The sequence below is a fragment of the Physcomitrium patens genome, chromosome 26 (genome assembly GCF_059467195.1).
Source record: "Physcomitrium patens ecotype Gransden chromosome 26, ASM5946719v1, whole genome shotgun sequence".
In the NCBI taxonomy this organism is placed as follows: Eukaryota; Viridiplantae; Streptophyta; class Bryopsida; order Funariales; family Funariaceae; genus Physcomitrium; species Physcomitrium patens.
Genome location: NC_143435.1, coordinates 11,362,825 through 11,389,097, shown reverse-complemented (window position 1 = coordinate 11,389,097; position 26,273 = coordinate 11,362,825). Strand labels below are relative to the sequence as shown.

General features: G+C 36.1%; 3 protein-coding genes and 1 long non-coding RNA gene across 12 annotated transcripts; 1 reads left to right on the top strand and 3 right to left on the bottom strand.

The window, feature by feature from the left end:
• Window positions 1–1,681: 1,681 nt before the first annotated feature.
• On the top strand, window positions 1,682–4,286 carry LOC112277712 (vesicle-associated membrane protein 714). 7 transcript variants are annotated; one of them, XM_090247995.1, is made up of 6 exons: window positions 1,798–1,860; window positions 2,222–2,299; window positions 2,384–2,625; window positions 2,821–3,011; window positions 3,180–3,343; window positions 3,717–4,286. In XM_090247995.1, the coding sequence occupies exons 3-6, from the start codon at window positions 2,409–2,411 to the stop codon at window positions 3,805–3,807; spliced, it is 663 nt and encodes a 220-aa protein (XP_090104121.1). In that variant the 5' UTR covers window positions 1,798–1,860; window positions 2,222–2,299; window positions 2,384–2,408; the 3' UTR covers window positions 3,808–4,286. The 7 variants fall into 7 exon arrangements, with proteins under 7 accessions (XP_024366120.1, XP_024366124.1, XP_073387616.1 ...); XM_024510352.3 differs by lacking the exon at window positions 2,222–2,299 and having other exon boundaries at window positions 1,682–1,860; XM_024510356.3 differs by lacking the exon at window positions 2,222–2,299 and having other exon boundaries at window positions 1,711–1,848.
• Window positions 4,287–5,575: 1,289 nt separating this feature from the next.
• Window positions 5,576–9,307, bottom strand: LOC112278157 (uncharacterized). Of its 3 annotated transcripts, XM_024511321.3 has the most exons (3): window positions 9,166–9,303; window positions 5,963–8,917; window positions 5,576–5,876 (listed from the first exon to the last, which is right to left on the bottom strand). In XM_024511321.3, exon 2 carries the CDS (start codon window positions 8,870–8,872, stop codon window positions 5,996–5,998), a length of 2,877 nt encoding a protein of 958 aa, XP_024367089.1. In that variant the 5' UTR covers window positions 8,873–8,917; window positions 9,166–9,303; the 3' UTR covers window positions 5,576–5,876; window positions 5,963–5,995. The 3 variants fall into 3 exon arrangements, with proteins under 3 accessions (XP_024367089.1, XP_090104120.1, XP_024367088.1); XM_090247994.1 differs by having other exon boundaries at window positions 5,576–8,917; window positions 9,166–9,307; XM_024511320.3 differs by having other exon boundaries at window positions 5,576–8,929.
• Window positions 9,308–20,036: 10,729 nt separating this feature from the next.
• On the bottom strand, window positions 20,037–23,675 carry LOC112278098 (thiamine pyrophosphokinase 1). Its single transcript, XM_024511191.3, has 7 exons — window positions 23,611–23,675; window positions 22,282–22,574; window positions 21,840–21,936; window positions 21,575–21,647; window positions 21,114–21,215; window positions 20,656–20,908; window positions 20,037–20,441 (listed from the first exon to the last, which is right to left on the bottom strand). The coding sequence occupies exons 2-7, from the start codon at window positions 22,496–22,498 to the stop codon at window positions 20,320–20,322; spliced, it is 864 nt and encodes a 287-aa protein (XP_024366959.1). The 5' UTR covers window positions 22,499–22,574; window positions 23,611–23,675; the 3' UTR covers window positions 20,037–20,319.
• Window positions 22,754–23,268, bottom strand: LOC149986242 (uncharacterized). The gene is made up of 2 exons (XR_016501198.1): window positions 23,130–23,268; window positions 22,754–22,900 (listed from the first exon to the last, which is right to left on the bottom strand). It is a non-coding gene; the product is annotated as an uncharacterized LOC149986242 (long non-coding RNA).
• Window positions 23,676–26,273: the final 2,598 nt, after the last annotated feature.

The following is a 26,273-nucleotide window of genomic DNA, read 5'->3' as shown; positions in this document are numbered from 1 at the left end:
GATACGGCTAGGCAGAAGTTGAATTAAAAAAAAATGCAAACTATGAATACAACTTTCCTGAATCGCAATTCACTCTAATCAATGCACAAGCAATCACTTCTAACACTACTCAATTTGGAGCTAATTACTCAACGCTAAGACTGTCCACACCTAGAACCTTTGGATACATTCTACTGAAACGATACGTGACTTCTGCAATAGGATGGTATCAAGTACATTATTCATAAAAAAACAAGGCATAGCATCCGGTTGCCAAACTTCAACATCGACGCAAGTGTCTCATGAGATCTCTTCAGTACCGACTTTCCATTCCGATTGCTGCAACCGTTGTAGCCATTGACCACAGGAACATCAAAGGGAAAGGAAAAAAACAAGGAAAGTTGACCTCTTCTTCGAATCCAAAACAAGAAAAAATTATGTAACGACCTTGCTGCAACCCTTCCTTTAATAGCAAACAGAGAACACACGATGTTGTCTGGTGACCAGATTATAGTCTAGGTGTAAATCCAACAATAACTCATGCAATATCAAGCTCCTAGTGCGAGCGCAAGGCAGCCAAAGTCGCACGCCATCGGAACCAGGCCGGGATCGAGGCTGCTGATAACTAGTGCCAAGACGAGGAGGAAAGGAACTGTTGCAGAAGGGAAGATTGACCAAAGACAACCACCACCACTCCCCACACAGTAGGACAGTTCGATAACCCCGCAGCGCCAGCAAGATCTTTGTATAGATCCAACGCCACACACAGCGATAACCGGCTTCTCAACGGTGGCACCACCACCTTCGTAACACCACGCTCCAATCGCATCACCAATAAGAAAAGCTCCACAATGATCACAGAAACAAGGAGAGTGCTGCACAGCACCTCACCAGAACAAAGAGGAAAAAAATGTAGCCACACACACGTACAAAAAAAAAACAGTGGAAGAACTCCGTAGCAGTCGAAGCCCCCGAAACACATCACATAAGAAATCCAGAAAAAGAAGAAAGCGATTCGGGGCGGCCCGGACCCCTATCGACGAAGAATCTGCAGGAATTCAGAGTTAGCCTCTGCCTTTTCCCTCATCCTTTCTTTTCCTTTTCTTTCTCCTCTTTCTTTTCTTTTTCCTCTTCTCATTTTCTTTCTTCTCATTTTCCTTTTTCTTTTTTTCTTATTTTCTTTTTCCTCTATTATTTGAAGACTGCTAATAAAAATGTTTATATATATTTCTTTTTCTTTTTCTTTTGAATCGATTTGAATCAAAAAAATTTCTTAACTTCCTATCTTAATTAAGAATCGATAACAAAGATAACTCTGATTGGACCACCATCTAGTATTAGCTAACTTAAAGAAAAACATATTCATCTTGGAAATTTGTCTTAATAAATTCTACCCTAGGTTACATATCCGCTATTAGCAGTCTATTTTTTCTAATTATTTAAGAATTCCACTACTAAACTCACAAAACGTATGTTTTAAACACAATAAGTGTATTTTTTGGTTTAGTGTTGTGTAGTGTTGCGGGGGGAAGGCTCATCATCTATTCTACTTCTACTTCTATTAACTCTAAACTCTAACTCTTCTTCTTCGTCCTCTTCTTCGTCTCCTGATCTCTGATGATCATCCTGCTCCTCATCCCCCCCCCCCCCCGTCCCCTTTTGAAATCATACTCATCATCAAATAATGCTCTTTGCTTAGTTTTTGAATTTTCCTCTACTGCATTACTTCTTCTGGTCCTCGTTCCTACCTTGCCATTCATTCATTCATTCCTTGCCTGGTTCGGGTTCCCATGGAGCTTCTTCCTTAGTTTGTTAGTTTAGTTATTCATCAAGTTTCAGAATCGCCTCGCACTCCTTTCCGACGAACGAGTGAGTGAGTGAGTGAGTGATGTCCTGGGGCTCATTCTTGCGTTTCGAAATTTGGTTGTAGTGTTGGTTTAGGGCATTTTCTATTTGTGGTGCATTGCAAGCTGTGATTTAACTTATTCTTTCTCGCGTTGGGTTATGCTTCAGAGGAGGGTTTTTGTTCTGTTTCTTGTTTGTTTGTTCGTTCGTTTGTTTGTTTGTTTTTATTTTGGGAGGTTTGGAGAAAGTTCATTTGTTTTATGAGGTTCGTTTGTGGGTATTGTGGGTGAAATGAACATGGGATTCTGGGGTTTGAGTGGCAGAGAGGTTTTACGTGTGCGTAAAGAGTGTCTGCCGTGGTTTAGTGAGTGACCAGGATAATCGTCTGGTTTGTCAGGATTGGAGAGCTATTGCAGTTAGGAGATCAGAAACTTCCGTGCGCTGTGGTGATCATCTTGTCATTGATTATCCCAAGGCAAGCAATACCTGGGCTGTTCCTGTTTAGCATGAATTTGTATTACGTCCTAGTACTAAACACAATTCGTGCGATTTGTAACAGGTAAGAGGGTCTAAACGTCGAAAACATGACTATCCTGTATGCCTTAGTAGCGAGGGGGACGGTCTTGCTTGCGGAGTTTAGTGCTGCATCAGGAAATGGAAGCACCATCGCTCGCCGCATCTTGGAGAAGATTCCTCCAGGAGGAGACAGTCGTGTGTCTTATTCTCAAGATCGGCACATTTTCCACATTATGAAAGCTGATGGCTTGACTTTTCTTTGCATGGCTAGCGATTCATTTGGAAGTAAGATATTTTCCTTGCCGTTTACGATTTGATTCTTCCTCATATTATGCAAACCTTAGGGGTTTTGCAGTTTATTTCAACTTTGATTGCTTTTTTAGGCGGAGTAGAATTCAGAAGTTCGAATCGTGCTGTCAAACTAAATGAGTGCTTATATTATTTTTTATTTTTTATTATTTTCTTATTGGATTTTTCCAGGAAGGATTCCTTTCTCATATCTTGAGGATATCCACATGAGGTTTATGAAAAACTATGGTAAGGTGGCAAGTACTGCCTTAGCATATGCAATGAACGACGAATTTTCCAGAGTTCTGCACCAGCAGATGGAGTATTTCTCCCGCAATCCAAATGCGGATACCATAAACAGAGTGAAAGGGGAAATTGCAGAAGTATGTCTTGTCACAAACCATTCCCAGATTGGGAGTGCTGCTGCCTGTGATACTCCTTTTTACGTACTAAATCGAATTGTTCCGTCTTCAAGCTAGTGTTCCACATCATCTGTTGAAGACCTCTGCATAGAGTTAAGCTTTTTTTTTAACTGAGAACTACTGTATCAGGTTCGGGCTGTCATGGTGGAGAACATTGATAAGGTGCTGGAGAGAGGTGACCGCATCGAATTGCTGGTGGATAAGACATCCACTATTCAAGACAATACCTTTCGTTTCAAGAAACAGTCACGCCGATTGCGACAAGCCATGTGGATGAAGAATGCCAAACTTTTGTGAGTTCTTCAATTCGTGAAGTGTATTATACAGTTTGTGGTTTAGTAATTTTTTTTAAAAAAAATGGGCATGTTTGGAAATAGTATGGTAGTGAATGCTCATCCGCGCATGGGAGATATTCTGGGAAAGTTGAACTATTTGATTTTCTATTTTTGAGGAGTTGGTGACTTCAAGCAGAATAGTCCTGCTAAGGTGATTAGGGCAACCTGAATCTATCATGAACTACAGTTTTGTATGTTGATGAAGGAAAGGTTCACTGGTGTTGCCTTCTCAAAGGGTATCAGTCAAGACTAAAAACTCCCAAAAGAAGCTAGATCTTTAGGTTTAAACTTTTATTTTTCTGCATACTAATGCAACGATTGACTGTCGCAGGGCAACCTTAACTTGTATCATCATAGTTTTTCTCTACATCATCATCTCATTCTTCTGTGGTGGAATTTTTCTTCGGGGTTGCCGAAGTTAAGTGTGTCCAACATAATTGGACTTACACTACCTTTGGACCTTCTATCAAGTATATTTGCATGGAGAAATTCTATGGGTCACGCGGGTAAACCTTGGTTCCCTTTGGAAGGATTCGCAACATGTTGGAAGGGTATCTTTCAAGCATTTTTAAGTTATTTTGATGAAAGGAGTAGAGCAGAGTTCGTGACCTTCCCAAGTTTTCTAGATTCTGACAAGTAAATGGATTCAGAGTTTGTGATGAATTAATAACTGTAGCGTAGTGATTTTCTCCTGTTCAGCGATTGAATATGCGAGATGAGTGCTGTACTGTAAGTGTATAGGCTAGGTTGATATAGATGCAACGTGGTGACAAGCACTCTCTAGTTTAGGGTGGAGGATGATTTGTAGGTTGTTGGTTAGTTCATTTACTAAACTAGATTCTCAAGTTCGATTGTAGGTTACAAGTGGAGATGATGATTTAACCAACAATGATTTACATGATCTGGTTCTGTTGTAATGATTCTACAACATCTTGTAGAACATGTTCAGGCAAAGCACTCCTTGTTTATGTACAATATTACCATAAAAACTGCTAAACAAATCAAACTGTATTCAATTTCATCAATAAGAAAACAGTTGAGAAAGCATGTTCAATGAGTCCAATCTGTAGATTGTAACAAATATTGTTTTTGAATAGAGCATGCTAAGATTCACTTTTTGAACAAATTAATCAAGTAAGTACTTTCTGTTTTATCTCTCTCGTGTCGAGTTTAAATAAAATTGTCCGAATGACCTTCCACGATGTGTGTTTAATTATCTATTTCCTTCTTCACGAGCATTACAAATACAATTTTTAGTAAAACCCTAAAAATGTTCATATTTTATTATGTATTTAATTTTAAGCATGTACATAAATAGAGATATGAATTTACTTTATGTTTTTTCTTTATTGTTATGTTTGAAGAAAATATATTAGAAACCCACCGTTACATGACAGATGTTGGAATTTCTCGAGTTCAGTTCATGCACTGTAAACTTAGTTGCCATCTGCATTTATTTAATAGCCTTGCTGACGAAGCATATTATTCCATAAACCAAATACGAGAGAACAAAAAGTAATAAGTACTGCAACTGCTTTTGATCAGATTCTGGAAAACAGTCAATTAGTCAACAGGGAGGAGAATCTTTAATTATACACTATTCCTAGATACTGAATGGTTGTCACGTTTTCTTGATTCGGTTTTCTGCCATTAATTCACAGAATTATTCATATCATTGGGAATGTATAGGCACACAAATGTATCCGTTTAAATCATCCCCCTTAACATGAGCTGTGAATGTGAAAAGATATCTGTGTGTATACATATTTGACTCTACAGCTTACACAGTATCGAAGGATATTTCTACTGTTTACATAGGGGCTGACTTTGGAGCTGCCTGTTACAAGTGCCCCTGTCGTGAAGGAGAATTCTGCGGTTTTTCGTGAAGGGCAGTTGCCCTAACCGTCGATTATTGGCAACATGAACGTTTCCATTTGATGGCTGTCTACATATTTTCTGCATGAAAATGGTTGAGTGTGTATATCCCGACGGGCACTTCCAGTCCATTCCACAGTGATTCGTTAATGTATAAGACGATTTTGTATTAAGGGAATTCCACATGGATTAAGCTCAGCAGCCGTCGAGGAGGTTTACTCTATAAGTTATTCGTGGGTAAGAAGCCATAGCTCAGCTGAGAAAGCAGAAACTGCACGCAATTCTCAATTGCGAAGCGAGCCATCATTACAAAAGTGGACGAAACTCTTACCCTTGTATATAGGCATTCATTTTAAGTTGCTTGACACTTCGTAGTACAGATATATAACATATTTCAGCATCGAACCATAGGTTATCAAGTTAACCAGTGGGTTGGAAATCTGCTGTCTCTATCCGCTGCCTAGTGCAGTTCTTCAGTCAGGTCAACAACAATGTAATCAAGATTTCCAGTCAATGGTTTATCGAAATTGCCTAACTCAGTTACCAGCCATTCAGCGTACTACCTGAATAATACAGTAACACGTGCACTCTACATACGCACGAGTCATTTAAAAACCTGCAAAAACAGAGTCACTTCAATATCTTGTTGACTACGAGCACTCGCAACTTTCGAGATAGAACACTGCAATTGACAATGCCCACCTTGGCGGATTCACCAGTGGCCGAACATGCTGTTCAGCTTCCTCGTGGTTTCATAACTGAAACAGAAACCCCACTGAATGCATCGGCCTTCAGAAGAGAAGAGGGGGAATAGTCTGCTTCGTAAAGGTGAAATCTTTCTCGGTGCACCTTCGTGTCCTCCCCTGTCTCTGGAGGTGTGGTGTGGACTGGGTTCATAGAAACCCCTTCAACGGCATGGTGATACCTAGGAACTTCGAAGTCGTCGCTGCTGCTGTCCAGAGAGGGTGCTCCACTAATGGAAATGCTGATCCCCACGATGTCGGGTGATGCGTCTCTGCTGAAAGGAGCAGTGGACATACGTTCCACATCGTTCAGCATAACACCCTTTGGACCCTTGCTGACTGAGAATTTCTTCCAAGTGTCTCCGTCGGGTGACTCGAAGTTATTCGAATAGGAAGTGACAGTCGAATTGGGTGTGCACAAAACCGAGTCCCCTCTATCTGAGTAAGTAGAAGACACTTCCTTGAATGCAGATTTGGTGTAGGTATCCACATTGGTTGAAGGATAATGCTCTTCCGTGGCATGGAAACGGAATTGACTGTCAAAGCCTTCATATCTGTTGTTACGTAGATAGTCGCCCCATTCCCCCCTGCTGCTAGCATTCGACCACCTTGTGCTCTCGGATGTATACATGTCCTGCCATGATTCACATGAATCGGGGGAAGATTCGAGAGAAAAACTCAATGACAACGGTGCGGACTGTATATCAAGAGACAACTCTCTGAGGGCTTTTGCAACGGACATAGATCCTTGCTGACCAACATTGTCGGCTCTGTTCGTTCCATTTGTGGAGTCAACTTCATCCTCTCCAGGAACCTCTGATGCTCTGCAGCTGGGAGGTGTGTCAGTCACGGATCCCAAAGCACCGAGAACGAGGGAATTGCCTGTGAAATCACTTGGACGAGAGGGCGGTGTGACCATAGGAGAGAAATCACGCAACTTCCCTATTGGAGAGTCTCTTGTTTCTTCTGCTACGGGTGAAGGACTCTCTGCTCTCTTTTGGTCGGACAAGGAGAGGTTCCACTCGTAAAGCAAACCTTTCTTCCAGAACATTTGCTCTGATCCAGCACTCTTACTTCTACTGTGCCGTGGAGCGGCAGACGCACACTCTCCGAGACCCAACAAATGATTAAATGACCCCGGCGAGATCTTCAAGCTAGCGTCTGTGTCGAGCGCACCCACGTTTCGACTACCTCTGAAGGATGACTGCCCAGTAAGCTCAGCATCGCAGCCTTCGGCAACCATCCATTCGACAGACGCTAAGGCTGGGACAGAGATGGTTTCCTTGAACTGTATTTCTTCATCAAAAAGTTCTGCACTTCCGGAGCTGCATAAGAATTCTCCCTCGATTGTTAAGATACCTCGAGGCTTGCATTTTCGTCTGTCCTTCACAGATCGCCCTTCTGGACCCATCAAGGGACCTGCACCGAAGCATCCCCCCGTTGATGGAGGTACTGAGCCACGCTTCAAAAATTCTGGAGAGCTGGTCGCTTGTGGAGAAGGGGTGTGTTGATGCAAGACATCGTCCTGCCGGTCCACTCCAGAGCTACCAAGGAAGGATCCTACTCGTGATCCTTCGCCGATTGCCCGCTTACTCAGCTCCGGCGACTTCGAGGGCTGCGGCTCAGGTGTCTTGCTGCCCCCGCTGAAGGACTCAAAGCAGCTCATACTTCCTCTAGAACGGAACCACTCCTGGGCCACGTTATCCTCCCGCAACTCCCAATTCAGGTTCGTTTCGTCTGCTGAGAAGCCCTTGCTCATCAACTCCGGAGATTTGCACAGCAGAGGAGATAATACGGCATCTCCTCCATACTCGTCCACTTTAGACATGTGGTCTTCACACATGTTCTCCATGCGGTACACATCTTTTCTGGAACTTGAAATCGCAGCTCCACTAGTTCGCACATCTTTCCAAATTTCAGGCCCAAGAGCATTTCCAGAAAGAGATTTAGGTCCTAACATGAACAGCTCCGTGCTGTTGAAACCCAACTCGGATGGGGCGTCCTTAACGAGAAACAGACCATCAACTACATCGGAGGAGCGATGGCCCATTTTAACTGCCATTAAATCATGAATGCTGTCTCTCGGAGACACGATCTCTGTAAGAGACACTATGTCACTACCATTGGCCTTTCCCACAAATCTGCAGCCCATCGGCATTGTCAAGTCCCGAAACATGGGAAACTTGCTCTGGCCATCAATATGGTTCAGCTGGGTAAAATTGAGATCCTTAGAGATATGAGGAATATCCGCCATTGCATGACGATCAATAGGCGGCTTGGTAGATAGGGGCGGGGTTCCTATAGCCGGAGTGGTGGTGGGATCTTTCTTCGCTTCGTGGATAAAGCGCTCATTCAAATCTTTCCGTTTGACTAGCTTCTCATGCTTTCTAAAGCTATCTTTCCCATAAGGCGTGGAAAAGGCTATGGCTTTCTTCACAGGGGGTGTATCATCAACCCCTCGCAATCGCGTCTTAGTTCCTGTGCCTGGCCCCTTCTTCTCACGGCCAAGTGACGACGGGCATCCCTCGTGTATACGATCCAAGGTTGGCGACCCGCGGGGACTTCTAATGTCGACTAAGCCCCGGTTAGTAGCTAACGAGCAAGGTCCATGAATACTATCGGCAAACCTTCGAGTGAGATCCACTCCAGGAAGCATTGTTGTCTTGGAGCGCGGAGTCCTCTTGTCTTTCACGCTGAGAGAGTCTAACGCGGGCGAGTGGCTGCGGGACCTGTTGTGCTCTCCCAGAGGCTTCACTACTCGCCGCAGTGATTGAGTGGGGGTGCCCAAGTGACATGACGTTCCTCCTGGAGTCTTCTTCTCCTTAGGATGAGAGTAGTGACCGGCGGGCGTCGGATGAGGCGGCGGCATCTCTCACTCTATTTCCAGCTGAAAAGTCTCAATGATCTTGCAAACCTGCGACACGTGCTGCCAGATTGGTCTAGTGAAAACAGTTCCGATAGCGCGTGGGCAGTGAACAACCAGACGCCAAATTGTGTCTACCTCCATACTGTAATCCAACAGAGTAACCTCAAAAGCTCCGACAGTGATAAGCACAACACACTTGAAGGCTTAACAGCAGCTCTAAAAACACAAGACTAGAAAAAAGGAATGAAATTTGACTGGAAGAAAGGGCGTAGTGCCCAAGGCATGCATCGACCCACCTATTCAAACTCGCCGCCGCTGGTCCACAGCGCATGTCCCAGACTGCACCAACCACGCGCCACAGCGCTCCCGAGCGCTCCGTCATGCACCACAGAGTGCAAGTTCGGGCTCCGTTACCTGATTCCGAAGGCTGCAAATTGAACTATGAAGCGACGAGGGAGAGAGAGAGCAGAATTACCTTCATTGCATGGTGGAGCAAGCTACCGATATTCCAGGGGAAATTCAAACTGAAACGGTCTCCTCTTCCCTCGCCTCGTTTGCCGCGCCCGTTCCCCACCACACCCATTGGGAACGCACTGGTCCCCCGTCCTCGTTCTCCCCGCCGGCTCAGTCCCCTTGCTTTTGAATTTCCAGAATCATGCCCCCCTGTCGTCGCTCCGCATGAGGCTTCGAGTTCCCCGTTCCCACACTCTCACAAAAAAAAAACAGGCATTGCGGGAACATCACACTCCAAAGTGCTCTAATTAGAACAACCCTAATGAAATTGAACCTAAATTATGGAATAAATGCACACACCGGGTATTACTCATTCTAGTAGCGCCTTAATAGTTCCTAGTAGACTGAAAAAGAAATAATAATGAGAAAGATAAGGAGTTGCAATGAAGTGCTAAAAGAGCTTCCACGTTTGTGATGAGTCCAACCTGTGATGATCTCATATCCATTGTGAATAAGCACATCTTTTTGGTTCAATCTGCTATGCATCCTAGTATTTTCCTAGAAAACTATCATATAAACTTTGCTAATGAAGATTTCAAGATCCAAAGTTTAAAAAGATTGTTTGTTTGTAAGTAGGGCAAGCAAGATCTAAGATTTCTAGGAAAATGACAAGCAAAACCTCTTATATAGACTCTATGGGTGCAAGGATGGTCCATGCTCCAATAATCTTGATGTGGTCCAAAAGAAAGAGGGGGCATATACAAGTGGGAAAAGATAAGACGGTTGAACCAAAATTGGTTGTTGGAATTATAAGCATAGCAAAACATGACAAGTTCTACCCAATCCGCATTGCATCAAAGGAAGTGTTGTCTTTTGACTTCCCACATAGTTGTACAAAATTTCTATTATGTAATAATGTACTTAAAGTTGAGAAAGACTAAAACATCATTAAGAAGGATTTTAAGTATTTCTAAAAGCACATAATTGTGACGTACTTCATAGAATATAAGCAAATTCCAATAATTATTGCCAATTGGATAAATTCTTTACAAAAATAAGTTGGAATTAGATAAGAGTAGGCCAAGATTTGGATAGAGGTTTTTTTCAAATTATCAATTAAGAAGCTTTAATTACTCAAAAATTCTTAATATTCATGCCATATAAGTCCTAATGAGGAACATATATTTTGTAAATGTAAATACCAAATTTTAATGCCTCATGCTCCTTGGACTTAAGTTGCTTACGTAAATCACCTTCAAAAACATTTCAAGAGAGTTTCTAGAAGTGGTTGCCAATATGGCAGGAGGGTTAAGAAAAGTGTTTGGCATTGATAAATATAACTCCACATCCTCCAATCAAAGGTTCTATATAGGTCACACGCTAAGATATGGATAGAAGACATCTTTATTAGTCATAAACATTAGCACAAGAAAGAAGATTATAATTCATATTGACTATTGTAAATTCCTCATTCATCATTAATTATGCCTTTTTACTAATCATCTAATAAAGGATTATAGACAAATTGCCAATAAAAGTATTGAGATTGTAGCTTTTTCTATTAAAGTAATGCTACGATGATAATTAAATAATATATGTTGCAATAACCTTCTACTTCCCCTCCAATTGGAATTAGGTACAATTCTATGATCTTAATAAGCACTTTTAATGACTTTGAGGGTTTTGAGGCATGTAGTGGTTCTTGTAATATGGGCCACTATTTTGGCAATCCATGCAATAAGCTATTCTTTGAACTCCTTATATAATGCTCCTAAGTGGAAATAGAATGAATAGAAATGATTGCATCACAATAAGAAAATTTGAGGTCCTTCACAAAAAGACATCCAAAGCTAACAAGAAAAGGTCATAGCCTACTAAAAGCATGACTATGTTACCTAAATGAATAAGTCTCCAAAAAGCAGAAGCTAGCTTCTTAACTTCTTTTCTCAATCATTAATAGCAATTCCTTGCCTTTGATCCTCACTTTATTAAATAAATGAATATATTTTTTTTCAAAAGGCTAAAAAATTATGTATCTAATGATTTAGGATGAATATAAAGTTGATCCAATTCAAAGAGCATGAATTAGGTAGAGGAAGGGAGGTCCAATCTTAAAATTGAAGCTCAATTCAAATTGCTTAATAATATCAACATCCTCTAATATCCTAAGCCATCTCTAGTGAAAGAACCTTGCAAAGTTGTAGATTCTAAAGGTATCCAAAGCCAATGCTTCCAACTATTGACTAATAGAGTCTTAAGCTTCTTATTACCTAGTTCATCTCCTCTACCTCTTCACTAAAAACTGATAGTTGTCAGTAACGAATAAATGGATGCCTTGTACAATGTGTCAAAAGATAGTTTTGATGCCTTGATTCAAATGGCCGTTCACATCAATGAAGTTGTTCTTTCATCTTAATCCATGGTATTTGGTAGCATGGACAATATGTCTATGGCTTATCCTTACTAATTTCTAATTTCAGCTATGCACAAGGATGTCCTATTAGTGATTTTCACCCTCTAGTCTTTATTGATGATACCCTCAAAAACATATATCCCAAAATATTTTCATTCATAGTTTATGAATTGGCTCAAAAAAAGCAATTGGTGCCTCTAAATGGACGTTTTTTCATTCTTGAGATAAGAAAGCTAATGGATCTTTAACTTCAACAATAGCAAGATATCTTAAAGTTGACTTGTTGTCAATAATTGATGATATTCCAAAAATCAATGCAAGACTTGAAGCAATTTGCAACCACTTTCTATTTCCTAGCAATTCTTCGTCTAATTAAATATAAATTAATAATAATCTCCTAAAATATTAAGAGCTTGAATATTTGTTAAAAAATCAAAATAGTGTAAAATTATTTCTTATTGATCTTGTCAAATATCAACATATTTTGTTTTTAAAAGCATAAGCTTCAATTGAAGAGACTCCTTATACTTGGTAATTTCATTTGGCCTTGAATAAGTTTCTTTATAAAGGAAGATGTAATAAACTATTGACATGATATTGATGAGATTGGAGTTGGCTAAGAAGAACTTAGCTTGTGGATTGATCTCCAAATTTTTTATTTAGTTACAAGTTCTAGTCATTCTTATTGTAGGTGTGCATACTAGATTTGTTTAAGTGGTACTCCAATAAAGATAGTATATTATTAAATATCTTTGCATTTACAAAATTTGAAGAAAAAATGGCGCTCTAGCCTTAACTTATCTCTAATCTTATCATAGACCATTGTTGGATGCTTTTCAGTAATTGGAATGTTGTAAAGAAGAGATTTGATAAATCAATATAATGCAAAAAAATCATGACTGAACTTAAGATGAGACTATTTGAGCAACTTACCTTAGGCTTACATGTCACTGATTAATTTCCAATCAAAAGTCATGTCAAATATATTTGAGGTAACAAACTAAAGAATAAGGTGTATATTCTCATCCATCTTGATTGGTTGTATATTTTTCAGTCAATCAATGTAAGGGCCTAGCCAATTATGGAATATTTGATTATAAGTAATTGTGATTACTCTAATCACTTCTTTGTACAGAAAAAGATATTATTTTAGTTCAAGAAATAAAAAAGACTTTATATAAAATGAATAGCCGCTACTTAGATGTAGACGAAGTGATTTGCAATGTCATCAATATATAGCTTTCAAATCTGATATTGAACTTCACTAGCAAACTACATCTTGCAATCAATTTTTACAAGGAATTTTGTATCTGTAGAATAAATGAATTTTTGCATATAAAAACTGTCCTACATATATCAAATTCTTTGAAGTAATAATTATCTTCTAAGAAGACTTGCTCAAATAGGCTCATCAACTCCATATGAATAAGATTGCAAAGCAATTGCATGTTTATGAATAATGACAAGCTAAAGATTAATGGATCAAAAATAGAATGAAATTACAAGAAGTTAATAATTTTAACTTGAAAGAATTTTTTATAGCTACAAGAGAACACTTGAAGGCATCATATAATATTAAAATTGCCAATGCTTATGGTATTATTTATACAAATTAGATGAGATTAAAGCAAATCTATAGCAATAACTATTTTAAGTTATATACAACTACAACCAATTTGGAAGTTCAAGCTAGTGCAATGGCCTAAGTAATGGACATCTTAATAGATGAACTTTCCCTAAAAACAAAAGAATATCTTTGAACCTCCATCTACATGAGCAAGCTAGATAAAGCCCTCAAAAAGATGTCAGTAGATTAAGCTTTGAGCTTTTGAAAGATGTTCTTAAAATTTTATAAAAAAATTGGAAATTAATTAAATAAGACTATCACTAAATGATTCTAGAAGTAGACAATAACAAAAGACCATCTCCTACTATTACTTTAAGACTAATTTTATTACTCTACAAAGAAAAAAAGTACAGAGACTTTACTAATTGGATGCCCATCACATTATTAAATATATCTTACATGTTCTTTGCCAAAATCCTTTGATTTTGCTTACAACCAATATTAATAGAAATAATTAGCTTTGACCATTTAACATTTTTGCCTATATGCTTCATCCTAAATAACATCTTCTTAATCCACAAAATCATCTACTAGGTTGAATATACTAATCAAACTCTCATTTTTTTTAAAATTAGATTCTAATAAAGTCTATGATATGGTTGATTGTATATTTCTATTTCATGCATTAGCGGCACTTGAACTTTCTAATGAATTTATTGCTCTAACTTAAGTATTTTTCCAAGACACTATACCCAATGTTAAGGTTAACATTGCAAGAAGAGTGAGTCATAGGTATCTCCTAGCATTATATCTCTTTGTCATAATTGTGGAATCACTTAACTTCGTAATCAAAGAAAGAGTTATAGCTTGCCAAATCAAAGATATTAAACCACTAATAGAAGATCAATAATAAGTGATAGCTTAGTATATTAATGATATCTTCCTAACCATTACAAAAAAAGAGGCATTGGCTTAGGCCACCATCTATATATTAAGAGGTGTTTTGCTATAACTTGGGAATGATACTTAATAGGAGCAAATCTTATGATTACAAAAAAACTACCAATATCATGGACCACCTTCCTTAAATCAACTACCTTGGCGTGACTTAGATTGACAACTTTCCTACCAGCAAGTTACTGATGTACTATTTTTTCTCTATCTTAGCATTAAAAAAATAATGACTTTTTAAAAGAAAAAATTAATAAAAATAATCTCTTATTAGTGCATGGCAAAAATTAATTCTATTCATTGAGGTATTATTGCCAATAAGGAGGTGATATCTTTCAATTTTTTTATTGCATCTATCTGAAGGATATGAAAACCGGGATATTAAAGGTCAGGGCTAGCATTTAAAACTTCATGTGGTCTAAATTTTTATATTTAATTCATAATAAGATTGTGTAGCTGCAATACTACTAGCCAAAGGTGCACAAGAAATTGACCCTATTAACTCAATGAATGCCCTTACTATACTTATAGCTAAATAGATCATTAAAGCTTGCAAGCTTAGATCTTTTAATCTATATGTATTGGTCAATTTTCAAATTTTGGATTTTCAATTTTACATAGAAAGCTGATGGATTTTTAATGTTGAATATTTTATTCAACCAAAGTTCCAAAACAAGTATAGATTTAAGATTGAAAATTGAATGAGAATAACTTAGAAGTTCTTTGCATCCATTCTAGTGTCGTCTTAATCCAATTCCTTTGATGAGGCTATAAACAAATCTTTCTAGTAGTAAGTTTCTATCATCCCTACAATGATGTTGGTTTTTTCATAACCAACATAGTTTAGTTTTAGTGGAAAAGCCTCTCCTATATTTGAAATGTATAGATAATTGATCATTTTTTCATTATAGTAGAGGTTGCTAAGTAATTTACTATCTTGCCTATCAAGCATAGAGACTAAAATGGAGCTATCTAAGATTTCTTGCAATTTTAGAGGCATCTTTAAGCACCACTCACCTTGCTTACTCAATTAAGAGTGGATGGGATTCTTTTATAGTCACATTATCAACCACCTAAGTTTTATTTTTTGATTCATCCACGACTTGCTCATTTCCATTAGAAGTCCTTTAAAAAAGCAACTCATCATGGCAAATACTCAAATGTTTATAATATTATCTTATATTACAATACTTTTCTAAATTTCCACCTCTTCTCTTAATACATGGCAATAGATATCTCAGTTGTTCTATTCATGACACTCTATATCACAAGTGTGTGCAAAAATCCACTTGTGGCTTTCAAAAATCTCTCATTTTTTTATTCTACGGGAAAATGGATAGTCTTGAATGGAACTCCAAAAGGTCGTATTTCCTAAGACAAGATTTCTTTATTCCATTTATGAATTTTTTAACAAAAATTGACAAAAGTCTCTTTTAGAAACTTTACATCGCATCAATCATGATTGAATGCAAATGACAAGGAAATTTGATCCTTACTATCTATTTGTAATAGTCATCTATTTGAAACAAAGGCTCCACATCCAAAGAAACAAGGCTTCTGTAGCTAATATGATATAAGGTGGTTGTTGTAAATCTATCGCATAGTAAGATAAGTACAACTATTGTCACTAGTTGCCATATCTACCACAAGCAAACAAAAGAATACATCTTTTATAGATTTTGAAAATGCTCTTCAATCCACAAGACTAAGCAATAGAGCATATATATCATGAACATGCTTTTTACATCATAAGATGCCCAAGGTCCTTGACAAATATTAACCTAAAGACATGAAAAAAAAATTGATTAATTATTGAGAAATTTTTATAAAATTAGTCAACTCTGGATAAATCTTTGAACAGTTGTTCTCTAATCTCTTTAGATAAAATGTAATAATGTGGTATTTAATCAAATTTAGTAGTTAACAGCATAGCTTCTCCAACAAATTTGATTAGGCCTTATTAATTATGATAGAGGTGAATGGAACATAGTTATTAGCCAAAATAAACATGCACCAAAGAAGAGAGCTACAATTGTTAAGAACTTTGTTAATGAGTGGTATATCCAAGAAATCTTTGCAGCAATTATAGACAGTTGCTTGTATCAAGTCTTAATTAGACCCACTCAAGGCTTTGTCTTCTAATTCAAATAGTAGCTCAATTAAACAATTGGGTAGTTCTTTCCTTCTGAGGGAATCCGTTTGGACCACTTACCTTAGTAACCTATAGTTAGGTTCTACTAATCATCCCTAATCCATAGAAAATCAATTTTTTTTTAAGATACATGCAATTGAGCAATTGTACTACATCTTTCCTTGCAATGAAATTACCTTCATTTGTGCCAAAAAGAAACATACAAAAAAAAATAATGACAGATAAAAATTAGATTGCAAATAAATCAATATATCATATACGTGTCTTTCATGCTATTTTAGTTTCATTTATTTTTTATTATGTTTTATATGGTTATTAGCATAAATTACATATTTTGGTTTAAATTTTACTTTCAATAATATAATTTCTGTTTTTTTATCATCATTTAAACATGGTAATTAATTACAACATCAAAACATACATTTACAAATATTGTTATACATGTTATGATTGGAGCTTATAGATTGGTTAGGATTGTGGAAAAGTTGCATTTTTGAATTTAAAAGAATGTATATATATATATATATATATATATATAAAGTGTTATAAATTAAATTAAATATGTAGATTATAAAAGTATTGACTGCAATACTAACAATTAAATTTGTAGTGGTTACTTTAGATTAAAATAGACTTAAAAACAACTATTGCAAATAATAAACATAGGTGCTCAATAGGTTATCAAGAAGTCAAAAAAATTGATAGCATTAGTAGATGTTTTAGTAAGAAGTTTATAAAAGATAAATTAAATTATTTTTGTAATATAATAATATTTATGAAATTAAATAAATTAAGTAAGTCTAAAATATATTAAATTAAAGACTATAAAATAAATAAATATATAAAATCAAGCAAGAAATTAGTTGTTTTAAATTTTTTTGTAGATAGGCATCATTTCTTTTATTTTATTTTTTAAGAGACAATACAAAACTACAAAAAAACAAAACAAAAAAAAAAAAAAACAAAAAAATAACAAAAAATAACAACAACAATAAGCCTTGGTAAAAGTAATTAATTTGTTTGACCTTTAGTTATTCTATATGTAATTTTTTTTCTTGTAGAACATATTTAAAAGAAATTTAATATAATAACACATAGTAAAATAAAATAAAGAAGTTCATTTCAAAATTCAAGCCCCCATTCATAAAGATCTACATCCAACAGTATTTAAATGAAGGCCATTCTTAAACTAAGAATAGAACAATTAAGACATATCAAAACAAATATATATCTATGTACAAAATAGTAAAAAATCAACCAATTTAACACAAAATTATAACTATAAGATAAATTAAAAATAAAAAAAATATTTAATGTTTTAGGTTGATTATCTAATAAAACAAAAATAATGTCTTATTTGCCAACATAACAACAAATCTTTGATTTATGAGTTGATTTCTTTAAAAAAGCAACACAACTAAGCACTACAAGAATTTGGAAATAAAAACTTTAATCAAAGAAAATCACCAAAAATAAGTAAAAATAAATAAAAATAGCATTGATTTAGAAATCCAGCCACAAAGTAAGCTAATCGAAAGAATATTATGTATCCATTTAAAGTACAAAATAACTAATACGACACCAAGATATTTTAATAAAAGATTTATTCTATATTATATTTTTGTGTTCCTATTTACTAAAACCAAAGAAAATTATAAGAGCATGTAATTTATTATTAGATAATATTAATGTAAATTACCTCAAATATCAAAATTAAAATTGGTTTTAAATTTTAATTACTTTATTCTTGTGCTAAAATTAATTTATTTGAAGTTATATAGGATCAAAACATAGTCTTATAGTCTTTGTTAGAAAAAGAAATATCTGAAATTTTAAAGTATTAAATCTTTTATTGAACATAATATTAGAAACTATTAAAGACCTCTATTTACATCTTTTGGATTTTTGGTAGAAAATTAAAAAAAAAAAAAAAAAAAAAAAAAAAACTAATAACTAACAATGCAAAATCAAGTGGAAATGATTTTGTCTGATTTTTAAAAAGAAGCAAAAAAATTTATATATAATTACTCTATATGTAGAAAAAAATCAATATTTCCTAGTATTTATTATATGACCTATGCATTTGATATATTTAGATTTAACATAAATAAAAAAATCCTTTGATAATAGCACATGGATTATTATAGAATAAATAAATAAATACATAAAATTGGTTAAGAATATTAGAATATCAAAATCTATCACAAAAATGACTGGAGCTACAATTAGTATTATAAAATAAAAAATAAGGATCTTAACTTCAAATTTTTGTATACATAAAATAAGACCTAAATGGTTAAGATAATATTAGGGCATAGAGACAAAAAGATAATTAGATGGAACTTAAAGATTCTAATCATTAGTATCATAATACACAACCTACTAATTCCTTAGCCTGTAAGCAACAAATAAATTATTCACATTATTTTTAATACATGTTACTTTGCAATGTGTTAGACAACTCATGATTTTTATGATTATATATGTATATATATATATATATATATATATATATATATACTTCAAATTAAGTGATTTTATGGAACATCACTTATTGCATATGCTGAAAATTGATTTATTGACTAAGTTTTTTTTTTTTTTTTTTTTTTTTTTTTGTCTAAATGGTGTACACCCAGTGCATTGATTGAGTTGCAGACTTACAAAAGAAACCTTAATTCCTACTAACCAAGAATTCAAAGATAAGAATATTTCAAGAGGTAATTATGGTCACATTGTGGTATACCAAATTTCCATTTAATTACATCGTACTCTTTGGAAGCTTATGTATCGTTAGCCATTCAAGATTTATTCTATCTTTTGAGGAGAGTCTTGTGTTCCAGATATTTATCCGTTTTCTTAAGAATTTCCAAATAGGTTGTTTCTACTTAGTGAGACCTTGCCACAGTAGAGTTCTAATGTAGAGGTCATACAAAGGAATAAATTTGAATGGTTTGTAAGTAGAAACCTCTTAGCAAAGATAAAATCTTCCAAAAAAATCTAAACCAATGATAGGAAGTCTTCACAAATAAAGCTTGTTTTCATGAGAAAGGAATCCAAGGTCCACATTTCCAAGGATCTGAAAGAGAGGTAGACTTATCCAAAATTTTACAATTTTAAGACACTTATAAAAACTGTGAAAAGGAGCACACTAGCCAGTTAATGTCAATGAGAGGATTTCCTTTACTTTACCACATGTTAGTTGCATTACATTTGTACCAAATAAGCCTTCTAGACATAGCTTCTTTATGGGAGCGGAGTTGGATACAAATGACATTCCACTAGATAAGAAGTCAAGGTGTAATAAAATATTCTATTTGTAAGCCGTCGGTCTGATGATAGACGTGTTGTTTTGCAACAATTGTCACTCAAGTTTAGTTTTTTTGTTGGATATCCACAAGTAAGATTTAGGATAAAAAGAGAGGTAACTTACCAAACTATAAACACATTAATTTTAATAGGCTCTTCACTTGTAGGATTGGTTTTCGGAGCCACTCTAACAACGTTTAAAAAAACCCTAAAACCAGAAACCTCCACAGGATCCACCGTCGAACTTACTCCCTTGTATCACACACAACTACACAACATTGTTTACGTTGTATTGAATTAGGGCAAACAGGACTTAACATTCAAGAGGACCACCAATTCAGACTTCCATTTTGCCACTTCGAAGTCGTCTCCTACTTACATAGGCATTATGAAGGAAAATAATTTGAACATGGGAGAAGTGACTGCTGCTACGATTTCTCCATTCCTAACTGCACTGAATGCAGTCGTATGCATCAATTACGACGCTCACTGGAGCATGCTTAAATTGCAATACATCTGGAAGAAAACCAAACTACATAGACCAACAGGTTTCGACATGCATCCATATCAAGGTCAAGAGACACTCTCTGTTACGAAGGACACAGGAATCACGGTTCATATCGTAATTCAGTTGTCCAAAGTAGATGCACATCAGAGACAACGGTCACAACGTCGCTGTCCAAAATATTACAAGTGCTTATCAAAGAACCAAATGACATTGGAGTTTGATCTGCACACAAGAAACCCATTAAATAAACTTGCAGTCAACAACCTCAAAACACCATTTAGACACTTAAAACAATTCAAGAGAGAAATTACTGGAAATGAGGCAACTTCTGGTTATACGAATTTTCTAAATAGATAAACAAAAACAATCGAAGTTTAAAAGATAAATCAAACAAAACAGGAGGTCAAACATCTACCCTGCTCGGTAAGGCACGTACCTAAGTTCCAATAAAGTCCTGTGCTTGTGGTCGAGAGAGAAGGAGCGCCAACCGGAACCAGGCCACAATGAGGGCCCTCAAATGACCGGTCAACATGGATTTCATGCACATACCCAGTTGGCAACAAGGTGAGACTACTTTCTTCACTGAAAAGAATTATCCTCAATGAATTTGCAAACGTCCATAACACGTTGATATTGGCAGCCTCGTGATCAAATCTCCCTCCCAAAGCTCCCACAACGAGCACCTTCAGCTGCAGGACAAGGATGCAGTTCCTTATCAGAAAAGGGCACCACGGCACATATTTCAGCGCGGCAATAACTCATGAACCGAAAGCATGTTGTACCTTATGTAAATCCAGCACAAGGCAGTGTGTGCTACTGCAGCTGCATACTTAAACAACATATCAAGCGACATGGAAATGAGCTTTTTTTTTCCTTTCCAGTAAATGCCCTTACTAGAGTTTTATCAAGCTGAGGTGTAGATTCTTTTATGAAACGAATACATTTGTGGAGGTCTGTTGTTTCCTGGTCGTGCGATTGGTCAATAATGATTGTACCCTGCATTATCACCACTTGTGAATATCAGAAAATGAATCACTAAGAGAGCAGACCTAAGTGAAGGGATTCAAATGGTTCACATCAGACAAAACCATTTCCACTCAATGCGTATCAATACGGCACAACAAATGCGATGTCACTTGGTACTCGGAGATAAAACCAAAATTGCGCAACGTGAAATTTGCAACAATAAGACACAGGAGAGCACATCAGTGAAAATGTCAAATTTACACTCAATAAACGCATTCTCCTGATGTCATCGCATAGAAATGTATTCACTTAATACTTTAGGAATCGCTTGCGAATTAACATTAGAATTAAGAATAAATATTTCACAGTTATAATGAATAAAGAATCACCAGTTTCTCGTAGTAATCTCTAACGTCAGCTCGAATAGAGTCAAGGTCTCCCTTAATAACATCTGGCTTATGCCTGCGATACCAAAGACTTTTAAATTTAAATTCTTTTGAAAAGGAAAAAAGACCTATACACAAAAGCTGATTCTAAAATCAATCAAGTTTGCAAAGCATAAACCAACAGGAGCATGTACCATTCCCACTTCAACTGAGCCTACTCCAGCATTCGTGACGACAGAAAGTGACAAATGAAGAAAGAAAAAATTACCTCAGGCGCACGACACTGGGGTCGTCTCTGGGGAAAAACTGGGGAAGCTCGTCGTAAAGACGGTTAGCCCCGCCATCAGCACACACCCGCAAGCATGCTGGCACACCCTTTGCACCCACCAACCGCCCACATACTCATCAGTCGCCAACAGAGTCCTCTCTCATTTCACATATGGTTCTTCTGAATTGTAACCCATTTCTTCACTCTTCAAGGCAACACTCCTAAAAAGTAATTCCGTGTCACACATTTACCAACACTATGCATTAGAAACATAGGAGACGACTCAAGTGCCAACTTCAGAATAGACTAATCTCAGGAATACATTGTCACACAACAGAACGAATTCACAATGTCAGACATAAATTTATTAAGTGTCACACTCTTTCAGGCACGAATGAACTTCACTCCAAATGATGGAAACCGGAGGAAATGAACTGTTCACCTTGGCTCCAAAGCAGAGGTGTGAATCGAGGCAGACGATAATTCAACAGCACTAACACTGCCGACGATTCTGAATGATGATTACCCTGCCTCCCGGAATGCCCTGCTGCCTCATGATTACTGCCACGATTCGCATGGATGGTATAATCCGTCACGTGTTTCATAACGCCTGCCATAATCCTATTGGATTGGCAACAAAGCCTTCTAATCGGGAACATCAGCTCGAGGCAATTGTACAAGAGGGTACCTATATGAATTTCCCTGGTGCTTCTAAGAGTCGACCCAATCACCCTGCTGCCCAACTCCATCACATGAGTTTTCAACAAGTTAACAGCGAAAGACGACATTCCAACTGCTCAAATCATACTCTGATGCCTTCAGCTCCAGAAAACTTTACGCGGCCGGACTCTGATACGTCAAAATTTTATGTACAACTTTCTAGAAGAACACAAGCTGGAAACAAAAGGCACGTATTGGATCGGAAAGGTGGAAATGTCACCCTTGCACGTTTCTAGAGGGTGTACAAGACTAGGTCTGTAGAGTCTCTGCTCCATAACCACACTCTTGGAATGCACACTTCTATGGATCTGTTCTTTTACAATGTAGCGTCACCTATCCGACTGTGTGCAACACACATTCCAACAACAAATATCTGTTGAATAAATCTCCATACACTGTTCCAACCAGCCAAAGACAAATAATTGTTTCCTCATTCACTCCATAAGTTCATGAAAATAGAAGTCACAATTGTGAGTTATCCAGCTCGTGCATCACAACTTCCGAAAGATCACAATTAATCTTCGAGCACTGCGCAACAATTCCCTAACATATACGTCATGCCAAAACAACCTTCACCACGCAAGCTGCAATCGTGCTCCGAGCTCAGCTAATAATCGTTGTGGGAAAGGTCATGGTGCACAGGACTAGGGCATCGAACACTCCTTCAAGAGACAAATTACTGCGCAACTACACAGAAACGTTCGCAGACCTAACCCTAACGCTCTTCATGCTCCGAAAGGTGACCTAGAACAAATCCACAAACACTCCTGTTCATCAAAATCAGATGAAAATCTGACGACCCTACCGCACAAAGCCAACATTCGCAAGCGCCACAGACAAGCCTCGAAGGTCTAAAATACATCCCCAACAAGCGTAAGCAAAGTACCAAAATTCCGAATGAAAACAATGCAGGCACCGCGTACCATAGTGAGGCACGGCGCAGGCAGGTAGGCAAATAACACGTGCCGGAACAGGACGAAGAAATTGTGAGCAGAACAGAGCAGAGCAAAGCAAAGAATCAATTCCCGAAGCGCAGCACACTCACCCTCACCTGCAACCCTTCTTCACCAGGGCATTGCCAGCACCATCCCCTTCCTTCGCTTGTTGCTTCCCCCCGATCCCCCCCCCCCCCCACCCCCTCCTCACCACGTCACGTCTCGTCCCACATCCTGATCCGAGTCCCCTTCCACGGCTCGTTCCGCATCCCTTTCGCTGACAATGACCTGCATAGGCCTTCGGAAGTCCGGTAACCGTGCGGAACAGTCCCTGTCCACCGTGTCACCCATGGGCATGGATGATGAGTTGAGTGGATGCCGTATTCATCGTGCATTGTTCATCCATCATTCGTTGTTGTGAGAAACCCACCACTACGTTGCAGTAGTTGTTGTTGTTGTTTTTGTTTAGGAGTGTCACATGGTTGCACGTGCACTCATGCCATCAACTCGTTCTCAATCATTCTTTAATATTGTCCGTTTCATATGATATCCTTTCTCCATCATTTAAGTAAAAAAATAATATTTTCAAATATTTTTATTCAAATAAAAGTATTATTAAATATATATAATTAAATTAAATTTAAAAAAGGAGAATAAGGGTACACATCCATTTTTATTCCTGGTTGTAACAAATATGAACAGTAATAGATTTGTACAATTTTCTGTTCCAGACTAAGAACAAATGGAAAGAAATAAATATATCTACTGAATTCATGTGGTTATGACTCCCACAACTAATTTACTCAATTTGAATTTTTAAAATTCAGTATATAATACTCCCAAAAATAAATTTACATATTTCTTGTATAATTTAAGATGTCAAATCAAATAATAATAATAATAATAATAATAAATGATATTTTATTAAATAAATATTATGCTGATTTATTTTTAGTTGTATACTTGTAAACTAAGAAATTTTATTAGTTTCAAATTGAAAGTAGAATCTTCTTACAAATGTGATGTATAGAATTACCTTCTAAATTTTGTTCTAAGTATCTCATAATATTGGAAATGCAACCAATAAAAATCAACCATATTCATCATAATTACCATATTCTTCATCAAGGGTAGGTCGATTTTACAAAAGAATGGATCTATTTAATATTTTCAATAATTTATCAGATGAAAAGGTTTATCTTAAAATTTTATGTTGTTTTGTTAATTTATTTAAGACTAATTTAATGTTATTTCAAAAACCAATAAAAAATATAAGTAAACACAAGACTAAAACACAATCAATCTTATCAATATTCAATTGATGTCAAGGACAAGAACTCGATGAAAATAAATAAACAAGTGAGTCTATCTCAAAGAAGTATGACAAAATAAAAATAGAGAAGTATGTATATTAAAAAAGAAACTGAAATGGCTATTGCTAAAAGACAAGGAAACTAAAGATTCTTGAAACTAGAGTACAAACAAGAAAGGAGTTGATAAAAGTGAAGAAGGCTTTACTTTTGCCTCTATATATACTAACTACTTAGGATCTATATAGTAATGTTCTATAAGACCTTCAAAAACATATTGACTTTGCATGACATATATCTTAACTTAGAAGGTAAGTTTTTTATATGGACACCACATAATTAGCTTGTTCCACAAGCTACCAATACATGTGGCATGTAATTAGTTTATTGACCAAGTTTCTAACCTATCAATCAACTACAAATACATGTAAAGTCAAAATAGCATCTAAAAAGCTTCTAGAAGCTTTTCTAGAAGGTATTATGAAATTAATTTACTTTTACTTACTTCTATCTATTTATGTTATTGACATAACAATTATAGTAAATATATATTCCTAACATTATCTCTTCTTTTAGAGACAAGTTCCACAAGGAGTGGTGATCATATGTTGAGGAAGTCTAAAATGCGATGAATTATATTTGCCACATAATTTGATCTTTGTTCCCTTTAAAGGTAGTTGATAGGTCTTCTCAGCCATTAATAATGTTCCATTTCAAGGCAAAAAGACCACTCTATTATTTGATCATTGTTAAAACCTTCATAACTTCCTTCAAACAAAACATTTGTAACACCATTAGAAATTGTTCTTGCTTCCAATAAATTCATCAAACATCAAGAGTTTCTTCTTACCTCATGATACTAAATGTATTGTATTTTGCCATCTATTTGAGGAAGAACATGTCATTCTTAAAAGTCTTCATTTCTATTACATTGTTGTAATCTTATCTAAACCAAAATCTTTACATATAAATTCTAAAGTCTTTTTGTATCCAAAATTTTCAGCCACTAGAAAGTCATGGCATGCTTGAAGAACATAAAAACGTGCTTCTCTTTTTAGAATATATAGGCATCTTTTAAAATAGAATATATTATTTTTAAACTTAAACTTAGAATCATCATGAGACTTAAAAAGAAGAATTCTTAATATCATGAACAAGAAGATCAAAGAACATATTTTATTGAATTTATTTGAAAATGATTGAATTAATAGTCAATACTTATTTTATTACTCAAAGATGAAAATACTTTGGCTTCAATGAAATCATTCTTTATTGAACAAAAGTTGTATTCTCTTCTTTTGATGTAAGATAAGAATGTCTAAAAAGAACATCTAATAAACCTTATTTTTTCAAGTTTATAAGTGATTTTTAAATCAAATCTTGATAAAGACATGCTCCAATGAGGTTGATGATGATTCAAAATATGTGTTGACATAAAGTATTCAAGATTCTTGAAGTTGATATAAACA

What these genes read in the sequence shown, in the direction of transcription:
- LOC112278157 (XM_090247994.1), bottom strand. Translation starts at nt 8,872, where the DNA reads ATGCCGCCGCCTCATCCGACGCCCGCCGGTCACTACTCTCATCCTAAG.
- LOC112278098 (XM_024511191.3), bottom strand. Translation starts at nt 22,498, where the DNA reads ATGTTCCCGATTAGAAGGCTTTGTTGCCAATCCAATAGGATTATGGCA. An exon ending in CCCAGTGTCGTGCGCCTGAG is followed by an intron (nt 21,648 to 21,839) that starts GTAATTTTTTCT and finishes TTGGTATCGCAG; the next exon opens with GCATAAGCCAGATGTTATTA. An exon ending in GAGATTACTACGAGAAACTG is followed by an intron (nt 21,216 to 21,574) that starts GTGATTCTTTAT and finishes GTGATAATGCAG; the next exon opens with GGTACAATCATTATTGACCA.
- LOC112277712 (XM_024510352.3), top strand. Translation starts at nt 2,409, where the DNA reads ATGACTATCCTGTATGCCTTAGTAGCGAGGGGGACGGTCTTGCTTGCG. An exon ending in GGCTAGCGATTCATTTGGAA is followed by an intron (nt 2,626 to 2,820) that starts GTAAGATATTTT and finishes GGATTTTTCCAG; the next exon opens with GAAGGATTCCTTTCTCATAT. An exon ending in ATGAAGAATGCCAAACTTTT is followed by an intron (nt 3,344 to 3,716) that starts GTGAGTTCTTCA and finishes TGACTGTCGCAG; the next exon opens with GGCAACCTTAACTTGTATCA.